Here is a 20998-nt window from a genome sequence, read left to right on the forward strand (position 1 = left end):
GCCAATCAGCTGCTGATAGTGCCTGCACACACTGTACATGGTATGGAAACAACTGGTTCTCCCATAGCACTCTCCATACAGTGACGTGATCCACGTTACCTTGTACAGCAACAACTTCTCTGACGCTGACATTAGGGTTATCGTCAACTGCACGAAGGATTGCCTTGTCCGTTGCAGGTGTCCTCCTCGTTCTAGGTCTTCTTCAGTCGCGAGTCATAGGCTGGAATGTTCCGTGCTCCCTAAGACGCCGATCAATTGCTTCGAACGTCCCTGTCGGGACACCTTCATTCTGGAAATCTGTCTCAATACAAACGTAGCGCGCCACGGCTATTGTCCATTGCTAATCCATACATCAAATGGGCATCTGCCAACTCCGCGTTTGTAAACATTGTAAACAACTGCAAAACCACGTTCGTGATGAACACTAACTTGTTGATGCTACGTACTGATGTGCTTGATGCTAGTACTGTAGAGCAATGAGTAGCATGTCAACACAAGCACCGAAGTCAACATTACCTTCCTTCAATTGGGCCAACTGGCGGTGAATCGAGGAAGTACAGTACATACTGACGAAACTAAAATGAGCTCTAACATGGAAATTAAGCGCTTCCAGACACATGTCCACATAACATCTTTTCTTTATTTGTGTGTGAGGAATGTTTCCTGAAAGTTTGGCCGTACCTTTTTGTAACACCCTGTGTGTGTGTGTGTGTGTGTGTGTGTGTGTGTGTGTGTGTATATATATATATATATATGTGTGTGTGTGTGTGTGTGTGTTTTATTCCAGCTCTTAAAGGATTACTCTGAAAGCTATTAAGCTGGTTTTTTTGTGTGTGTGTGGGCCTAGTAACAAATCGATACTTCTGCTTTTCAGTGAGTGATCTCATTTAATCCAAAACTTTCCTACAACATCTATTGACAACTAAATACTTTTAAAAACTATGAAGTTATTCAAAGTCCACAAAGAGAGATGAAAATTTCAGCAATATTACACTTGGCCTTTTAAAATTTGGTATATTTTGCACCCAAATGAGGTGAAAGCCACCTAGATTAATATCAGCATTCACTAAGATTAATAAAACATGGGAAATATAAAGTTATATCATCACAGTGATGGATGGCAATTTCAACAAAAGACAGTCACACTACTGAAGAAAATTAGAATATAAAGATTCCCTTTCTTCAGTGTTAAATGAACTTCCATTATTACATCACACAACCTTGGAGGGAAATTTACCTGTATTTATTCAATTACGTTTCTTGATAGCTTCCTTTGAGAATAACCCATGAGGAATGGAGGGCAGGTTGAAAGCCCTACAACAGAGGAGCTCTGTGTAGCACTGCTTCAGTGTATGTGATCGCCATTATCGGGGACACCAAGTTTCTGAGACAGCACCAGATTCTTCACTTGCTGAGGTTAAGTGTGAGTGTACCATTATCCTGTTTGGGTCATAATCAACTGCTTGTAGTCCATAATCCCTGTATCCAATGTAGTAATCCTTGCAGTGGATGGTATAGCTCTTTAGTATTGGAACAGGTTTCCTGAAAACACTAACACAGGGCCTCCCATGTGACTTGAAGCCATTTAGGTTCCACTGAGAAAGACATCAATTTCATCAGTAATGTTTTTCTTTGCTTTCCTCTTTTCTCTTCACCAAGTTGTAAAGTTTATGACAGCAGAAGGGTACACAAACTTTTCGGGTCACTCAAGGCTGATTTCCATGTATTTATCTTTGGGCAGTGCCTCTGATTCATTTTAAATGACGAATTTAAGATGATCAGACTGTTTTGGGCTTTTTTCCTGCGTTTTTGAATTGCAATCTAACTTTTCTTAGTTCACTGGTGACAGTAGTCTTCACATATCAAGACACACTGAAAAATATACATTTTGTCCACCTTTTTCAGGGCAGAGTGGACTGTCCATCATGGGTACCTGTCGGCTTAGTTATCTACAGGAGGCAATTACTTGATTTGCCACTGGTGTGTTCTTGCAGCACATGGCTTGACACCTGTCTTCAATGTTTGCATGGTGTTGCACCAGATACGTTAATTGGCTCCTTCCTTCCATCATACGGAATGTCACTGCATACATTGCTGTAATGCATTCTTTGGTGCTTTAGCATTGCCATATGAGTCATAGTTTGTAATCTCTTTTTTGGTTTCTCCATTTTTAATGATATACAGAGCAATCTAGGTCTGTCCCCCCCCCCCCCTCCCCCTGGACAATTAACGTAGGAAGGGTGGGTGTGTTGGTTGGTTGGCTGGTTTGAGGTATAAAGGGGACAAACTACAGAGTCATCAGCCCATTTTCCTCGAGAAAACAAGTCTCAAGGGAAAACAATTAAAAAACAAATGATTGGGGGGAAGTAAAAGGGCGTAAAACTAATGAGGAACCACATCAAAAGAGAAAACAAAAGAAGCGAACCAAAATGGGAAATGGACAGTCAAAGGAAAAGCAAACCAAATGGGGAAACAGATGGAGGAAGGTAATAAAATCACACAGCAGATGGCCTTGGCAGGCTGATCACAAGGATAGAAAAGGAAGAGCTAGCCACTCAGCAACATACTAAAATCACTAGCCTGAAAGACAAGGCGAGACGAACACACATAGGGAAAAGATGAACACCAAAGCAAACAAAATCAAAGAAATAATGACGAAGATGTAGAAGGGAGGGACGGTGGAGGGCTAGGAGAGAAGGCCAGGTGCACAACCTCAGACAGTACGATAAAAAAAAAACTCACAAATAAAATGTAAAACTAAATTGGCCATGGAGGCATTGTCACCCAACACTGTAGGTAGGGTGCTGGGAAGGTTAAAAGTCTGCCGCAGAGCGGCTAAAATTGGGCAGTCCAACTGCCAGAGCGGGTAAAATTGGGCAGTCCAACAAGAGGGGGATGACAGTCATACGAGAGCCACAGTGACACTGAGGTAGGTGCTCATGACAGAGAAGGTGACCACGTGTTAGCCAAGTACGGATGATGCAGAGCCGGCAAATGACAACAGAATCCCCACAAGTGGCTCACATGGATGACTGCCACAAATTTGTTGACTCCTTGATAACATGGAGTTTGTTTGGGGTACTGAGGGTGCACCATTCAGTATCCCAGATCACAAAAACTTTGTGGCAGAAGACCGACAGGAGATCAGTCTCTGGCAGACCGATCTCCAGAGTTGGCTTACCAATAGCCTGTTTGCCCAGGCTATCAGCAAGTTCATTGCCTGGTATCCCAACATGTCCTGGGGTCCAAACGAAGGTCACTGAACGTCCACTGTTCCTGAGGGCATAAAGAGACTCCTGAATGGTCATTACCAAAGGATGCTGAGGGAAGCACTGGTCAAGAGCTTGTAGGCTGCTTAAGGAGTCACAACAGATGATGAAAGACTCATCAGCGTAGGAGCGGATATGCTCAAGAGTGTGATAGATGGCTATCAACTCTGCAGTGAAAACACTGCAGCCATCTGGTAAGGAGTGCTGTTCAGTATTGCCAGCTTGAGCATTAGCAAAGCCAACAAGACCGTCAACCATTGATCCATCTGTGTAGAATACTTCTCAGCCCTCAAACTAACTGACAAGAGAGAGAAATTGCTGGTGCAGGGCTTCAGGTGGAATGGAGCCTTTTGGGCCTTGTGACAGGTCCATCCAAAGCAGTGACCGAGATATGAAGCATCGGGGTGTACATAAGTGGACGCATAGGAAAGGTGGTAGAGGGGAAGCATCGAGTTCATTAAGAAGTGACCAGACACGGACGGAGAGGAGATTCCCAGTTCTAGGCCACCATTGCAGGTGAATGTGTGAACTATTTGTAACAGGGAAGAGTATGAATTTTATCGCTCATCATTTCACTTGCCACAATTTAAGCTGTTGTCTTATGTTCTTGCTCACTACGCACTAGTAAATCGCCACATATTCTGAAATAAACAGCAAAGTATTTGTGACAAGGAAGAATATGACTTTTATTGCTGCCTGTTTCACTCACATAAATGTAAGCTGTCCTCTTAGGTTTCTGCCTAACTACACACCCGGGAATGACCACACATTCGGAAATAAACAGCAAAATATTTATTTCATTCTTCGTTCTCCAACCAGACAAACGTTCAACAACATCAATTATTGCAGAGCATATTGTATTATGATCATAATGAACATGATAACAATGCTAAAAATAAATAAATAAATTGGCATGCATCAAGTTATAACCTCTACCCTCTTACTCAGCTAAACATGACATTATCCATTACACTGCAGCTTACTCCTCTGAATTGTGTATTGTGCTTTAGTTATCATAAAATCTCTTTAAGCCTTACACTGTTAATGCTTTATTAATTGACATTTGATGATAGTGTGACGTATTTGTGATATGGTACTTTCAATGTATCACTGTTTTGAAATGGCATACCACGCACATATGTCACACACTATGAAGGAAATGAATAATCAAAATACGCACTTCACACAGGAGTCATCCACATGGCTCACAGAAGTTGATAGTCAAAAGCCCACTGGTGGAATGACCACTGCAAAAAGTTCTGTGAAGCCACATCAACACTGCCACTGGAAACATTTTTCCTACAGTATTTCGCATCTGTTTATGACTTTGTTTCTTGTCTCTCTCTTTCTGTCCACACTGGCAGCAAACATTTCTCAGCGTATTCGCATAGTTTGCAATGCTATTTGTTGTATTATTTTCGTATTGTCTGCCATGTCATGTCTAGAGACGAGGAAACTGTAATATGTGCTGCTGCATTACTAATACTTGAAGTTTCATGCAAACCAAATGAAAGACATCATCGTCATTCACTCTTTTTTTATTTATATATCGTGACTTGTGACCTTAAAGCCATGAGCATCTGTCACTGTTTTGTAGTTTTACAGAATAATGTTGCGTTTATCAAGGAATTTCATAATTGGTTTAAAAACTATGCTATTATTTTGATGGAGAGTTTGTATAGTAGTTCATAATGGTTGATAAAATCGGATTAGTTATATGAAATCAACTTGTTGGTTTGCATGCAGTCTTCTTTGGTCACCAAAAGCATACTACAGAACAACTGATGCGACAAACTTGCTACATATAGAAACTGAATATGGAAAACAGCTCTAGTTTCCGTAATTTCACTTAGAATTTCTACCAAATATGGTATCACTGTTTCTTAAAAAAAAGAAAGAAATTTCAGGAAAGCAATTACAACCAGATATGCCGTTTATCTTCATTTTTTTCATTTTTTGTCGAGAGGAGTTTCATTCCAGAGCCTTGAGTATTTCACATTTTGAAACAAGCTACGACAAATGACCTTATCTTCTCCACAGTCTTTCTCGGCGTTCTACCAAATGCAGCAGCAGTTTCTGCAATGTCTTGTCTGAGTGCTGTTCTTGTACTGCTTGCTTCATATATTCCACAAGCACCCTTCAGTCTGGTACAACGATAACAAATCGACAGCCTACAATCTTGCCCTCTGCAATCCCCCTTCCGCTCCCCCCAGAAAAACTTAACACAACATGTGAAAACAAAATATATAACAACTATGTACAACAGAAAACACAATGAGACATATAAACTTACACTTGCGCAGTGCAGAGGTGATGTGGTAGCTGCCCTGAAACATTGTTTCCTTTGCACAGACATTGTTATGTATAGATGTTTCTGTGTTTTGAAAGAGGTTTCCAAATGGTGTCCACATCAAGTAGCCAGAAACATGTTTCAAGTTTAGTGTGTACATGGCTTGAAGTCTACTCAACCCACTGCCACTGACTACGGAAGGAACACACACATCCCCATATGATAGATTACAACACCTTTCACCTAACTTCATAGTTTTCAGTTTAATTCACCAAGTTCATAAATTTTTGCTATTTTCTGGTGAACACAAAGGAAATATGACTCAAAAACATGTGTTCTGAGGTAGAATTTATGGTTGTGGTATGTCGCAAAATAGCTTGATTAACTTTACCCAGACACCAATTTCAATTTTTTGACGAGTTTTACTTGTTCTTACACATTTGTGATATTTTAAGAACTGAAATTCATTACCACAAACTATTGTATAAACTTTGTATTTTACATTTAATTTGCCCTACTTATACAGATTTTATACAATATATTGGTGAAGATTGGAATTTTTAATCATATATGACAATTACATATGTTTTACTCGTATTTTGGGTGTTTTAAATTTTTCCACGATTCTGCATTTTCCCCAATTTTGTGGTTTCTATGTATGGACCACATGAAAATGAAAAATAGGGTTTTCACTGCATTAAGTCCTCTTTGATAATGTGCACTATAATTTCAACCAGAGTAATAATATTTTTAAGACTGGTGCAGATACTGCAGATTATATGTCCTTCTGATCATCAGGAAAATTTGCAGCATGTTTTAGAAACATTAAAGTGATACTGCATGTAATTAGCTAACTATACTGTGACATACATTATGAATCACTTATTCAGTGCCCTTGCACAAGTTACATAAATGAATTTCTTATTCTGAGGTACAGAATACTAAAAGTCAATATTTTTGCTGTTTGTTTTAGTTTTGACTTACTTCTTCTTCTAAAAGTGTGTGCAATTCTTTACAGCAATCCTCCAGTCTCCGCTTGTCAGCACTATCAACAACCCAAATTAGGCCATCAGTTGTTTCAAAATAGTTCCTCCAATAAGAACGCAGGGATTTTTGGCCACCTACATCCCACACATTCAGCTTGTACCTGTTATAAACAAAGATAAAAAACAATATCATGGATGGGAAAGTCTATTGCAAATAGTAGAGCAGAAGTCTTGCAATTCTGCTGGGCTCGGGATGAAAGGAAGATAAAGGTTTAACATCCTTCACTAGGGTTGGAACACAAACTTGGAAAGGGGAAGGAAGGTGAAAGAAGTCAGCCACACCCTTTCAAAGAAACTATGCTGGCAGTCCCTTTAAACGATTTAGGGACTCCACAGCTGGGTTTGGGCTACTTTCAGTTACAAAGATGACATAACTAATTTATTTGGTAGTATTCTTTAAATAAACATTCTTAACACTGACACTGAAACCATAGTTTCTGAAGAGAGATGATGCATCATTTGGTAAAATTGATTTATGAGTACATAAATAAATACAAAGATCTGGCAGTCAGAAACAGAAACCAAAACATTGCATTGAAACAGGCATTCAGTTCATAGTGCTGTGGAATGTGGGAAAAAAATACTGCAAATTGGCAATACTGAGAAGAAGAACTACACCAAAAATGCAACAGGAGCATAATATGTAAGAAATTGTCCACGCAACCTGCCACTGATGATGCCTTGCAGAAAATAAAGGCGAAACGAGTATGGCACTAAAATTGTGTTTTATTCAGTTGCTGTCAGACGGTCCATAAGTAAAAATTATCAATACCCGTAATAGCCATTCACAGTTTTTTGTCACAGGCGGACAAGTGTCTCAACAGCCAGGGTTAATACTTCTAACATATAGGTACTGGTTTCTGTAATTATGCCTCTGGCTCATTTCTTCTTCCTTATACATAAGGAAACATTTTGGTATAAAACTGAATGAGGTGGCTAATCTTATAGTACCTTCAACATCGTAAGGCAGTTACACATCATGGATCATACTGAGTAGAAAATGCTGGTTGACATGTTCTTGTGAACTACCATATGCAGAATCATTAATATATGACTTGGTGATTAAATTTTCATTGGACAGTTACGTGTGTGCTCACATGTTACAGTACTCAGAATCATCTATAGCTATAGTTCTGCATATTGCTAGAGCTTTCAAGATTTCACAAGCATCTTACGCTTATATTTCCATGGACTGTGAGATATCAGGACTGTCACATCGATAGCCAAATGTGAACAACCTAGTCCATCTGTTGATGAAATGCAAAAATGTTGTGCCGTCTTGGCAATAGCGGAGCAGCTCCTACTTGACTGCACACGAATCAAACCAAGAGTCAAAACATTTATTCCACCTGGCCACTGTGACATTTTCACAGACTGAATAGTTTTCTTGATCATTTTTCTATTTATTCTAGGCATAGTTGGCCACATTACCACATTATAATGATGTTCTGCCACAAGCATTTTCGCCAGGGTCTTAAAGCAGATATCTGTGCCATCAGCAGTCGAGTGCACCAATGCAAATGAATTGTATTGTGGAGTCAAGGGTAGCACGACGCTGCCTTACACTGTAAGCAACAGTTTGTGGCATTCCCACTCTATTCCTTTTTTAATGCAGAGGCGTCAGTCTTGATTACTAATTAGCCACTACATCTCCCACTGGGTCTCCACACTTAAAATCAGTAGCAGCTAAGTTGCAGAATTACGCTCATTATAAAATCCTCTTACTAGGCCAGGTAACTCTGGAATTAATATATAAGCACGTAAACAGGACCCATCCTTTTTTTTTTTTTTTTTTTTTGTAGTAGCAGTGGAAAATATTTTTGGTCATGACGCACATGTAGCCTTTGGGTTTTCTATCCAACAATGTCAAGCAATTCAGAATACTGTTCCATGTGCAGAAGAGAATTCTTTGTTTCTCTAACATGCTTTCCAATTTTCCCTAGGCCTGGGAATGGCTTCTGGCTTTTTTTTTTTCCCATCCATTTTACATCAAAACAGTCAGCAGTTTCAAAATTTTTGAAAGCCCACCCAACTAGAACTGGATCTCTTAGGAAAGTTAAAAGTGCTGTCCCCAATTCCTTATAGCAGGGATATGTCAGCTTCAATCATTGTACTATGTCATTGTGAGGACTTCAAACATACTTAGTCGATTGTGGACTCATACCCCCTTCTACATCCTAATTAATTATTTCCAAAATTGGCAGGGGTGGTATTTCTCTAAGATCATCCTTTCAGAAGCTTATTTTCAACTTCCCCTGGATGAGGATTCCAAATCCATTCTACTATTAAATACTCCTTGCAGCCTCTATCAAAATAATGGTTACTGGGTATTTATTATGTACCAGAAGCTTTTGGAAATTTTTAGAGCAAACTATTACTAATATTCCACACAGCATTAATTATCTGGATGAAGTATTGGTCACAGGATCGACTCAGGAGGAACATACTATGTGAAGCCTCCAACGAGTATTTTCCATCCTTTTGTAAGCCAAGTTAAAGTGCAATATGTCGAAATTCCCCTTCTCTCAGGTTTCCATTATGTATATAGCATATGTCATTAGCCATGATAGCATTAAACTGCCAAGAAATGTGCCAGTCATTTGCTAATACTCCTATATCAAAGAACATAAAGGACTGAAGATATTTATGGGCAAGGTTGCATTTCAAATGCAAACATTACAACAGTAAAGTGTCAAAGCATTAATAACAAAGTTCCTGAATTTACTGGCTTCCAGGAAAGTTGTTGCTTTCAAATTATACTCATAACTGAGACTTGAATGAAACTTGAAGTAAAAAGGTCCAAAATGCAGTACAGAATGTACATCAAAAAGAAAGGTTACACGTAATAGGAGGAAGGCGTTTCATAGGAGGGGGGAGTTTCATTGCAACTGACAAAAGACTATGTCTATCAAGCAATGGCAGCCAATCAGAGGCAGAAAGGGTGGCCAGGGCCTCCACACTTTTCTGTCTGCAGTAGTAGTAATTCTTTTTTATAATAAACCTTTATGCACTTTTGTCAGCAAGTGTAAAAGACATTAGTTTGTGTTATTTCTTCTAAACCTACAGCACTTGGGAACATGTCAATGTATGTACGCTTAACCCTAATCTAAAGCAGACAGAGGCCTGATGCATTTGGCGAGGAGGTTAGACACATGTCAGACCACCTGTAAACACACACTTGCCATGGTAACTGTTACGTCACTACTAGAAAGAGAAGAAGGGGAGGGGGGGGGGGGGGGTACAAGCAGTCCTTGCCATGCATGCCGCAGGATGCCAATTGCCGTGGTACCACCTCTCTGGGTTTCTCTTACATTCGTCATTACTTCAACATCAATGCTGAATTAAAACAGAGAAGAGCTGGTTACAACCCAGGATGCTACAACACTGGTTTGGAAAAACCTGTTTCACATTATCAAAAATGATTGGAAAAACATGGCAACTATACAGAAAAGTAAAAGAGAAATTGTACAGTGTCAATAAAATTATTTCAATGTGATAAATTGTATGTAATGTTTTTCATGAAACTTGGAAAATTTAGTTATTCGGCATCCTTTGTATATCAAGGCATAACACTGTAAAGTGACATGAAATGGAACAAGCACATAAGGTCAGTAATAGGGAGTGTAAAAGGTTTACTTGGATTTATTGGGTGAATTCTAGAAAAGTGTAGCTAATCTATTAAGGAAACCACATACAGTACACTTTGAGTGTACAGAATACTCTGAGTACTGTTGAAGTGTTTGGGATCCCCACTAAGTCAGATTAAAGGAAGATATAGAAGCAATTCAGTGGTGTGCTTCTAGATTTGTTACCAGAAGATTTGATCAATAACTGAATATTACATAAATGCTCCATGAGCTCAGATGGAAGACACTGCAGGGAAAATGACATTCTTTTCAAGAAACAATATTGAGAAAGTTTAGAGAACTGGCATTAGGGACTAACAACAAAATGATTCTACTTCCACCAACGTACATCTCGCATAATAACCATGAACACAAGAAAGAGAAATTAGGGCTTCTATGAACACATATAGACTGTTGTTTTTCCTTTGCACCATTTGAGAGTAGCAAAGGGGAAGAAATGGCCTGCAGTGGCACAAGGTGCCATCCGCCATGCACCATAAGGTGGCTTGCACAGTACATACACAAATCCAGACATTATACCCCAATTTATACCCCAAATTGCAATGGAAGGCTGACTGTTGAATCAATTGCAGAGAAAATGGGTCCCTTTTCAATGGTCTGTGGACAGTCACCAAGAACTTCTTAAGTTGAAGCAAGGTCTTCAAATTGCTCCTTGCCTGACTATATCAACCTCATTTATCTGTCATACTGGCCATGGACATGTCACCATGCAACGTAAAGCTCATTCTACTGCGTAAGTACCAAAATAGTTCAGATGGCCTAACATGTACACCACAGCACAAGAAAATTATTTCCATAAAGAGACAGAGATATTGGCAATTTTCCTTGGTATCCAGAAGTTCTGGATATTCCTGTATGGCAATCAATTTCATGCAGTCACAGATCATAAGCTATTATTGTCTGCATTTATGCCTATGTCAATGTTGCCTGAAAGGATACCTCAGAAGTTAGTAGTAGTAGCTTTATTCACACACACACACACACACACACACACACACACAAAATGGTGATCTCTGGGCGATTTTCTGTACCACAACTTCCCATTTGCTATCCTGAAAAACTGAGTCAGCATCCCTCCATAATGAGTGACATGTTGAGCTCAGAAAGAGGAAGAAGTGTTAGTATTGTGCCACCAGAGCTTCGGAGTAAGTATTTCTAGAAAGGAAAAAAAAAAAAAGGAACAAAACATAAAGTGAAGGTCCAATGCAATGTGAACATTTTTGTTAAATGATTATAAAATTATGTTCATTTTTAGTTCAAACAACAGATTGTTTCTTTTTGTAAATACCTTTACATTTGGTGTGCATGAATTTTCTGAATCACTTGAGTGTTAATTACTACACGTAGCTTGTCATGTGCAACCAAACGATGTTGGTGAGAAGGTTTTTTGCTGGTAGTTAACCTATCTTTTAGAATGTAATTTAGTTTTTCGCGATGTCTTCACGCCTATATTCGTTTTTACTTGCGTATTCGTATAGCAAACACTTCCATTCTCCGCATCATGCTGAGATGTTGTGATGCACACATAACTATAAGAAGTATTTTCCACAAATAACATAGTAAAACACTTTTCACTTCACCAGAACACAGTGTGATTGTGGTTTGTACTGTGTCCCAGCCCAGTCAGTGTTCATCAGAGAGTTCGGTGTAAAATTTGAATTTTGTTTGCATTTTATCTTTGTGTGTGTGTGTGTGTGTGTGTGTGTGTGTGTGTGTGTTTTCTGTGCACTTCTTAGCTGTGTATGTTGTCTTTTGTATGGTATTCCTTTGGGTGTAAATGGTGTGTCTTTGCAGATTTTAGTGTATCTATTTTTTGCGTGGGGGGCGAGGGGGGGGCTTTATCTGCTTGTGCTGTTTTTATTTGTAAAGCTCCTTTAATATGTTAGATATTGTGCCCTTACAGAGTGTAGTGTATTCGTTTAAGACCTGTTTTCCTTCTGCTATTGCCTTCAGTACATGGAAGTTTTCCTCAATGGTCAGTTTGCTGTATAGGCTGTGGCTGGGTTTTAGTATTCTTAAGTCTGTTTCTATTGTGGTTGTGTAGTGATTGTTGGCTACAAGGTGGTCAGCAAATGTGCTATGGGAGCTGTTGCTTTTTAAAGCTCTGAGATGTTCTGAATATCTTGTTTTGAAGTTTCTGCATGTTTGTCCTATGTACATTGACTGGCAAGTGTTGCATGTGAGTGGAGATTTTGTGGCTGAAGCAAGATATTAGGGAATTATAAGCTAAAATGCAGTCGCTTAACACTGAACTTTACCAAACTCATTTAGATTTGGCGAACAAATTTACAATACCAGCTCACTTTGAGAAAATAACAGAGAGAGAAAAGGCATATATTCAGAAAGTAATGCAAGAAAAACAAGAGAAACAAAACAGAAAATTTAACAGAATAATCAACAGCACAAACACACCCACTAAAAATAATCTCAACCAACAATACAAGTTCCATGGCAGAATCTTTAACCCAACTGACATAAATCTTACCAAAAAAGAAAAGAGCCTACTAGAAAAAGGGCCAGAACACAACATTAACACAAACATATCACACAAAACAATAGAAAACCTCATAACGTAATCAGAACACATTATACAGGAACAAGAAAGACTGAGCACACCAAACTTTAATGCAAACTCGACAAGAGAATTAGTAGCTGCAGAAATAACACAGATAATCAGAGCAAGTAACAAGAGCAGACAAAGGGAATATTATTGTAATTATGGATGAAAAATAATACACAGAGAAAACTTATCAGTGAACCAACAGCAAGATATCACAAAAATATTCAACAGACACTGAAAAACATCAATAATACATTCCCAAAAGGCCAGGTAAAGAGGATGACACAGAAAAATCCAAAAGCACCCACCCTAAATGCCCTACCGAAGGTTCACAAGGGTAATATTCCATTAAGACCTGTCATTAACTTCCGAAATGCTCCATCCCACCACCTGGCCCAACAAACACACACACTACTGAAAAAACTGTACATGTTTCATAACAACAGAAATCTGGAAAACTCAAAGGAGTTGATAGACAGCATCAAGAACATACACATACTGTACACAGCAACCCTCGTATCATTCGACATCAGATCAATGTACACTTGCATTCCAATAAATGAAACAATGAACATCATCACACAAAGATTAAAACAACAAGGAAACATACCAGACACGCACATCAATGAAATAACAACCATACTCAAGACCATAACATCACAAAATTATTTTGTATTCAACAAAGAATTTTATTCTCAACATGAAGGACTGCCAATGGGATCACCAATCAGTGGCCTCCTAGCTAACATATTCATGAACAACTAGGAGAACATGATGTTCAGACACATAATAAAACCAAAGAACTAAAAAGTTTTATACTGGAACCGTTATGTCGATGACATAATATGCCTGATTGATGAACCACATACACACATAAAACAGCTACACAATGACATAAACAACTTACACCCAAAAATTAACTTCACATTAGAAACAGAAACTAACAACACACTACATTTTCTAGATCTCACCATTAAAAAAAAAAACACACACACACACACACACACAACTTCACAGTATTCAGGAAACCGACAACCACAAGCAGCACCATTCACAACCCATCAAACCACCCACTGACACATACGCATGCAAACTTCAGATTCATGCTCCACAGATTAAACAGAACACCCATGAACAAACAGAACTACACACAAGAACTAAATACAATAAAACAAATAGCAGTAGAAAATGGTTATACTAACCATATGGTAGACAAGTTAAATCAAAAAATATGCAAACAGTACGAAAATGAACACACCATACACACACAAATCCTCACCCAGCACAGAATAACATAAAACTCAAACAATGACCACACACAAGGCACAACAGAGCAACAACAACAACAACACACACACACACACACACACACACACACACACAAAACGAAATGGCACACACTCACCTACAACAACAAGATTGTTCACAGAATATGCAACATATTAAAGAAACAGGGACTCCAAATAGGATACCGGACGGAGAACAAAACACAGAGAAAGATCAGAACACAAGAAACACCCGTGGATAAATTTAACAGATCAGGAATATATGAACTCACTTGCAATACTTCCCAGTCAGTGTTCATAGGACAAACATGCAAAAACTTCAAAACAAGATATTCAGAACATCTCAGAGCTTTAAAAAGCAACAGCTCCCATAGCACAGATTAGGTTAGAGATCAGATTAGATTAATACTAGTTCCATGGATCATGAATACGATATTTCATAATGATGTGGAACGAGTCAAATTTTCCAATACATGACTTAATTAAGTTAATTTAACAACATAATTATATCAATATAGTGGAAGGAAACATTCCACGTGGGAAAAATTATATATAAAAACAAAGATGAGGTGACTTACCGAACAAAAGCGCTGGCAGGTCGATAGACACACAAACAAACACAAACATACACACAAAATTCAAGCTTTCGCAACAAACTGTTGCCTCATCAGGAAAGAGGGAAGGAGAGGGGAAGACGAAAGGAAGTGGGTTTTAAGGGAGAGGGTAAGGAGTCATTCCAATCCCGGGAGCGGAAAGACTTACCTTAGGGGGAAAAAAGGACAGGTATACACTCGCACACACGCACATATCCATCCACACATACAGACACAAGCAGACATATTTAAATATATTTAACACACACACACACACACACACACACACACACACACACAAAACGAAATGGCACACACTCACCTACAACAACAAGATTGTTCACAGAATATGCAACATATTAAAGAAACAGGGACATATTTAAATATGTCTGCTTGTGTCTGTATGTGTGGATGGATATGTGCGTGTGTGCGAGTGTATACCTGTCCTTTTTTCCCCCTAAGGTAAGTCTTTCCGCTCCCGGGATTGGAATGACTCCTTACCCTCTCCCTTAAAACCCACTTCCTTTCGTCTTCCCCTCTCCTTCCCTCTTTCCTGATGAGGCAACAGTTTGTTGCGAAAGCTTGAATTTTGTGTGTATGTTTGTGTTTGTTTGTGTGTCTATCGACCTGCCAGCGCTTTTGTTCGGTAAGTCACCTCATCTTTGTTTTTATATATAACAACATAATTAAGTTAATATAACAACTTTTTATTTATTTTTTGTTTCTTTTTCAATTTTTTTATATTTTTTGTTTTTTTTTTTTCTTTTTTTTCTTAATTTATATCTAAAAATTCCTCTATGGAGTAGAAGGAGTTGTCATTCAGAAATTCTTTTAATTTCTTGTTAAATACTTGTTGGTTATCTGTCAGATTTTTGATACTATTTGGTAAGTGACCAAAGACTTTAGTGGCAGTATAATTCACCCCTTTCTGTGCCAAAGTTAGATTTAATCTTGAATAGTGAAGATCATCCTTTCTCCTAGTATTGTAGTTATGCACATTGCTATTACTTTTGAATTCGTTTTGGTTGATAATAACAAATTTCATAAGAGAGTATATATACTGAGAAGCTACTGCGAATATCCCTAGATTCTTAAATAAATGTCTGCAGGATGATCTTGGGTGGACTCCAGCTATTATTCTGATTACATGCTTTTGTGCAATAAATACTTTATTCCTCAGTGATGAATTACCCCAAAATATGATGCCATATGCAAGCAATGAGTGAAAATAGGAGTAGTAAGCTAATTTACTAAGATGTTTATCACCAAAATTTGCAATGACCCTTATTTCATAAGTAGCTGAACTCAAACGTTTCAGCAGATCATCAATGTGTTTCTTCCAATTTAATCTCTCATCAATGGACACACCTAAAAATTTTGAATTGCTGACCACCATGTAGCCAACAGTCACCACCCAACCACAATAGAAACAGACTTAAGAATACTAAAATCCAGCCACAGCCTATACAGCAAACTGACCATTGAGGAAAACTTCCATATACAGAAGGCAATAGCAGAAGGAAAACAGGTCTTAAACAAATACACTACACTACACACACACACACACACACACACACACACACACACACACACACACACACACACAAAGATAAAATTTGGCACCAAACTCTCTGGTGAACAAATGAACACTTACTGGCCTGGGACACATAACAAACCACAATCACACTGTGTTCTGGTGAAGTGAAAAGTGTTTTACTATGTTATTTGTGGAAAATACTTCTTATAGTTATGTGTGCATCACAACACCTCAGCATGATGCGGAGAATGGAAGTGCTTGCTATACGAATACGCAAGTAAAAACGAATATAGGCGTGAAGACATCACGAAAAACTAAATTACATTCTAGAAGATAGGTTAACTACCAGCAAAAAACCTTCTCACCAACATCGTTTGGTTGCACATGACAAGCTACGTGTAGTAATTAACACTCAAGTGATCCAGAAAATTCATGCACACCAAATGTAAAGGTATTTACAAAAAGAAACAATCTGTTGTTTGAACTAAAAATGAACATAATTTTATAATCATTTAACAAAAATGTTCACATTGCAGAATAAATAAAACCGAAAACCCACTGATGATGGCACAGTGGTGCAAAACATGTTTGGGTACTGAGAAAAGTGGTGTTTTGCATAACTGGTGGACCTCACATCCAACAATAAAGTGAAGATGCTATGTGGAATGTTGGATATTTTATAATCATCATTATTATTATTTATTTGTTTAACATTTTTTATCAAACCCCTACTGTTTTAGCTAAGTAATCCTTCAATGAATAAAATGTATTACATAACAGGTACTTTTTAGTTGCCTTTTTGAAATAAGTGTATTTTTGCAATTTTTTAATCTCTTTTTGGTAATTTATTGTACAGTTTTATTCCTTGGTAGAAAATGCTGTTTTGAGTTTTATGTTTATTTTTTCTTGGTAAACGTAAGTTGAGTCTATCTCGTTGCATGGTCATGGACAGAGTTGTCTGTGAAGTAATTACCAATGTTATTTTTGATGTGTACAACTGACTGGTAAATGTATTTACATGGAGCAGTTAAAATCTCCAGTGTTCTGAACAGATCTTTACAATGAGCTCGACTTGTATTTTTTGTTATTATTCTTATGGATCTTTTCTGGAGTTTGAAAACTGTGTTCATATTTTGTGCATTTGTTCCCCAAAAAAGAATGGCGTGGCTAAGAACTGAGTGTGCATATGACTAATATGTAACTAAAAGACACTGCATGTTACACACTGATGATAGGATTCTAAAGGCATAACATGCTGATGACATTCTGTTTGCAAGTATCTTTGTGTGTTAACACTACTTCAACTGAGAATCAGTATTCATTCCTAGAAATTTTGCATTTGTTACACAGTCTATAGAGGTGCCATCTAAATTTAAATTAACATTGTCATTTTTCCTCTTCAAACTGAAATCCATGGCATTAGTTTTCTTTATGTTCAATGTCACTTTATTAGTTATAGACCAATCATAAACTTCCTTGAGAAATCATTTGCTTTCTTGGCAAGGAGTTCTCTTGTTTTCTCAGTGACTATAATATTGCTGTCATCAGCAAAGAGGATTTTTTCACCATGAGTGACACTACGGGGTTAGTCACTGATGTATATCAGGAACAGTATTGGTCCTAATATGCTACCTTGTGGAACCTCCTATATTAATGTATTTTTTTATTTTGGTTCTAATAAGTGTTTTACTAAATGTTTAGATCTATTTGAAGTATGTGTTATCTCTACTCTTTGTACCCTATTGTTAGGTATGATCGAAACCAGTCATTAGCTACCCCTCTTATTCCTAATGCTTCTAATTTACTTAATTTGTGGTCAACTGTATCAAACATTTTAGAAAGATCCAAAAATATGCCTGTGACACACTCATCTTTATCAAGAGCATCAAGTACAACTTTTGTGAATTCTACTATGGCTGACTCCGTATTTTTGCCACTTCGGAAACCAAACTGTGATTCGCTTAAAAGATTGTATTTATTCAGGTAATTGCTTCTATTATTTTTGAGAATGCTGACAGCAGGGAAACGGGCCGGTAATTTTCTATGTCTTCTGCATTACCTTTCTTAAGCAAAGGTACAATTCTTGCCTGTTTTAACTGCTCTGCAAATGTCACTGATGTGAAGCATTCATTTATTATATTTGTGAAGAGGCTTTGTATAATCCCTATGCACTGTTTCAGTACACACACTGGTACTGCATCTAAGCCTACTGACTTTTTATTTTTTAGTTTTTGAATTGTTTCACTGACTTCATTCTCTGTTGTTGGAAGTAACATCATTGTATTTAGTGCAACATTATTTACAAGTGTTATATTTCTTTGGGGGAATTTCTGCTGTAACTTCTCTGCTATACTTGAAAAATGCTGTGGGTCATTTATTACTTTATCCCCCTCCCTTAGCAGTATATTATTCTGTGTTTGTTTGCCTCGCTCCATTTTCTTTTTTATAACATCCCAGACTGCTTTGCTTTTATTCTCTGCATTATATATTATTTTGTAATTAAATTACTTTTTTGCAGCAATTAGCACCTTCCTATAGATCTTTTTGTATCTATGATAGAAATTTAAGAGTTCTGGATCATTGCGAATCTTTTCCACAGAACTGACGTGTTTAAGTGTTTGGGAGGACTTCTTAATACCTGCTGTTATCCATCTGTTTTTGTGAGATGTTGATACAGACATGCATACTTTTGGAAATGCCTTTTCAAAGTTCAATTTAAACAATGTGGAGAACTTAGAGAATTTCATATTCATATTGGTTTCCTTATGCACTTCATCCCAGCTTTGTTTTTCTAGTTCTTTTGAAAAATCTTTTATTTTGATTTCTGATAGATGTCGTTTGTAGACTTGCAATTTAGGGAATGATTCGATGCCTGACTTTACTGTTGTTATTTGACAGAGATGGTGCGATAGCTCGAGATCTTTTACAGCTACATCACATTTTTCCCTGTGCATATTTGTGGCCATATGGTCAATTACTGATGAAGTCATTGTAGTAACCCTTGTTACACTATTGACCAATAGGGACATACCAAAACCTTGAAGGATGTTTATGAAGGTGCTGCTGGATTCATTTATGATGTTATTGCTGATGTTAATGTCGCCACACAGAATTAGGTGACCTTTGTACTTGAGACTTTATCTAGAACTTCTGTTAACTTATTGAAAAAAGAGTCCACACTACCACTGGGAGATCTATACACACACAAAATGATTAATTTCTTGGTGATATCAAGCCCTGTTAATTCAATAGCTGATATTTCAAAGTGCTTGTCTTCACTTACAGTACTGAGGTCTTGATTTGAACTGTGTTCCTTTTCTGATATAAATGCATGATCCTTCACCCCTTGAAGTAGTTCTGCAGTAAGAGTTTGCTTTTTCATACAATGACAATACTACATGTTGGATTTCTGTATCTCTACGCCAGTGTTCAGTAATACAAACTACTGAGCAGTTCAAAGATTGGAGTTCAACTTCTAATAGTTCTATTTTATTTTTGATTGACTGCATGTTTTGATGGAGGATTGTTAAGTCTGTAAAATGACCCATGTTACTCTTTCCAATGGTTTGTTTTTCTTTGTGACATCTGGTATATGTAATATTTGAGATGTTAAAATCTGTCTTGTGAGTGATTGTTTCAATATTTTTTAAAGTGCTGTAGATACTCTTTAGGCAGGGGAATGTGTTGTCTGGATTTATCCTAAAAAAGACCTACTTTTCCTACCTATGACAACAAGTATTTGACCTCGTGTGGCCCGAGATCCATCCCCTATACTTTCATGAATCAGCTGTACCAATCTTCCCTTCCCAGTTCTGTTTAGGTGTAGGCCATGCCTAGTGAAGCCCCATCTGTTGATAGTCCCGAAGGACACCAGAGAAACATGAGCAAAGTTGGCTGTCCTCAGAGCCATCCCTATCCCCACACTGATTCGCCTCACAGCTCCATCAAGGTGTGGTCGATCATGACGTCGGAACAGCTCAACAAAATGTACGTTGGTGCCATGAGTCAGAAAAGCTATCTTGTCCAGGTCACCACATATGTCATATGCCCCACCCCTGTCCAAACTGTTTCCAGCCCCACCCACTATCACTACATGGTCCTCTTTTGTAAAGTTCTTACATAAAGACGGTCCTCTATCACATGACTTAGCCCTGCATTTGGCTTTAAGATACTGGTGGCCTGGTATGCTGCCCCTAAACTTTCCTGTAACTGAGGGCCTACACCTCGCCCATGGCTTCTACCTAGCAACAGCTCTTTCTTGTTCCTAACACTTTGTACATTCCTGGGCTTCTTGGCATCAGGTGAGGTGTGCTGCACATTTCCTGTTCCTCATTGGACCTGGGGCTCTTCTCCACTTAACTCTGGCAGTGGTAGATACTTGTTTTTGGTGTTGATGATAAAACTGTCAGATTGTGTTCTCTTTCTTCCTATCCTCCTACCAGCTGCCCATTCCCAATCACCCTCCTCCCCCCTATCTCCGTTGATCCTTATGAGTTCCTTCCTTGCTTCCTCCAACTATGCCTGAAGGGCACAGATTTTCCTTTCCTGTTCCCCAATCAAAATGTTCCTACTGCATACTCTGCAGTTCCAGGAGAGATGTTCTCCCAACATTCTCCCCACTGCATCCAGCCCAGTGAAAATTTTTCCTACAAGGTTGGCAACAAATCCCTCTACTCACTACCATATAACAGCTCCCACATTTCTCACTCATGGTCAGTTTCGAAAGAATAACTAAGTATTAAAGAATGTTTTAAATTTATCAAGGATGCG

At 38.1% G+C, this 20998-nt stretch overlaps 1 protein-coding gene across 1 annotated transcript in view; it reads right to left on the reverse strand.

Moving 5' to 3' along the window:
* Window positions 1-20998, reverse strand: part of LOC124794899 (ADP-ribosylation factor-like protein 2) — a 109090-nt gene that overhangs the window by 75652 nt on the left and 12440 nt on the right. The window contains exon 3 of the mRNA XM_047258599.1: window positions 6544-6706. Within this exon, the coding sequence (XP_047114555.1) occupies window positions 6544-6706 (163 nt within the window). The remainder of the gene's footprint in view (window positions 1-6543; window positions 6707-20998) is intronic.

Source organism: Schistocerca piceifrons, chromosome 4 (genome assembly GCF_021461385.2).
Source record: "Schistocerca piceifrons isolate TAMUIC-IGC-003096 chromosome 4, iqSchPice1.1, whole genome shotgun sequence".
NCBI lineage: Eukaryota > Metazoa > Arthropoda > Insecta > Orthoptera > Acrididae > Schistocerca > Schistocerca piceifrons.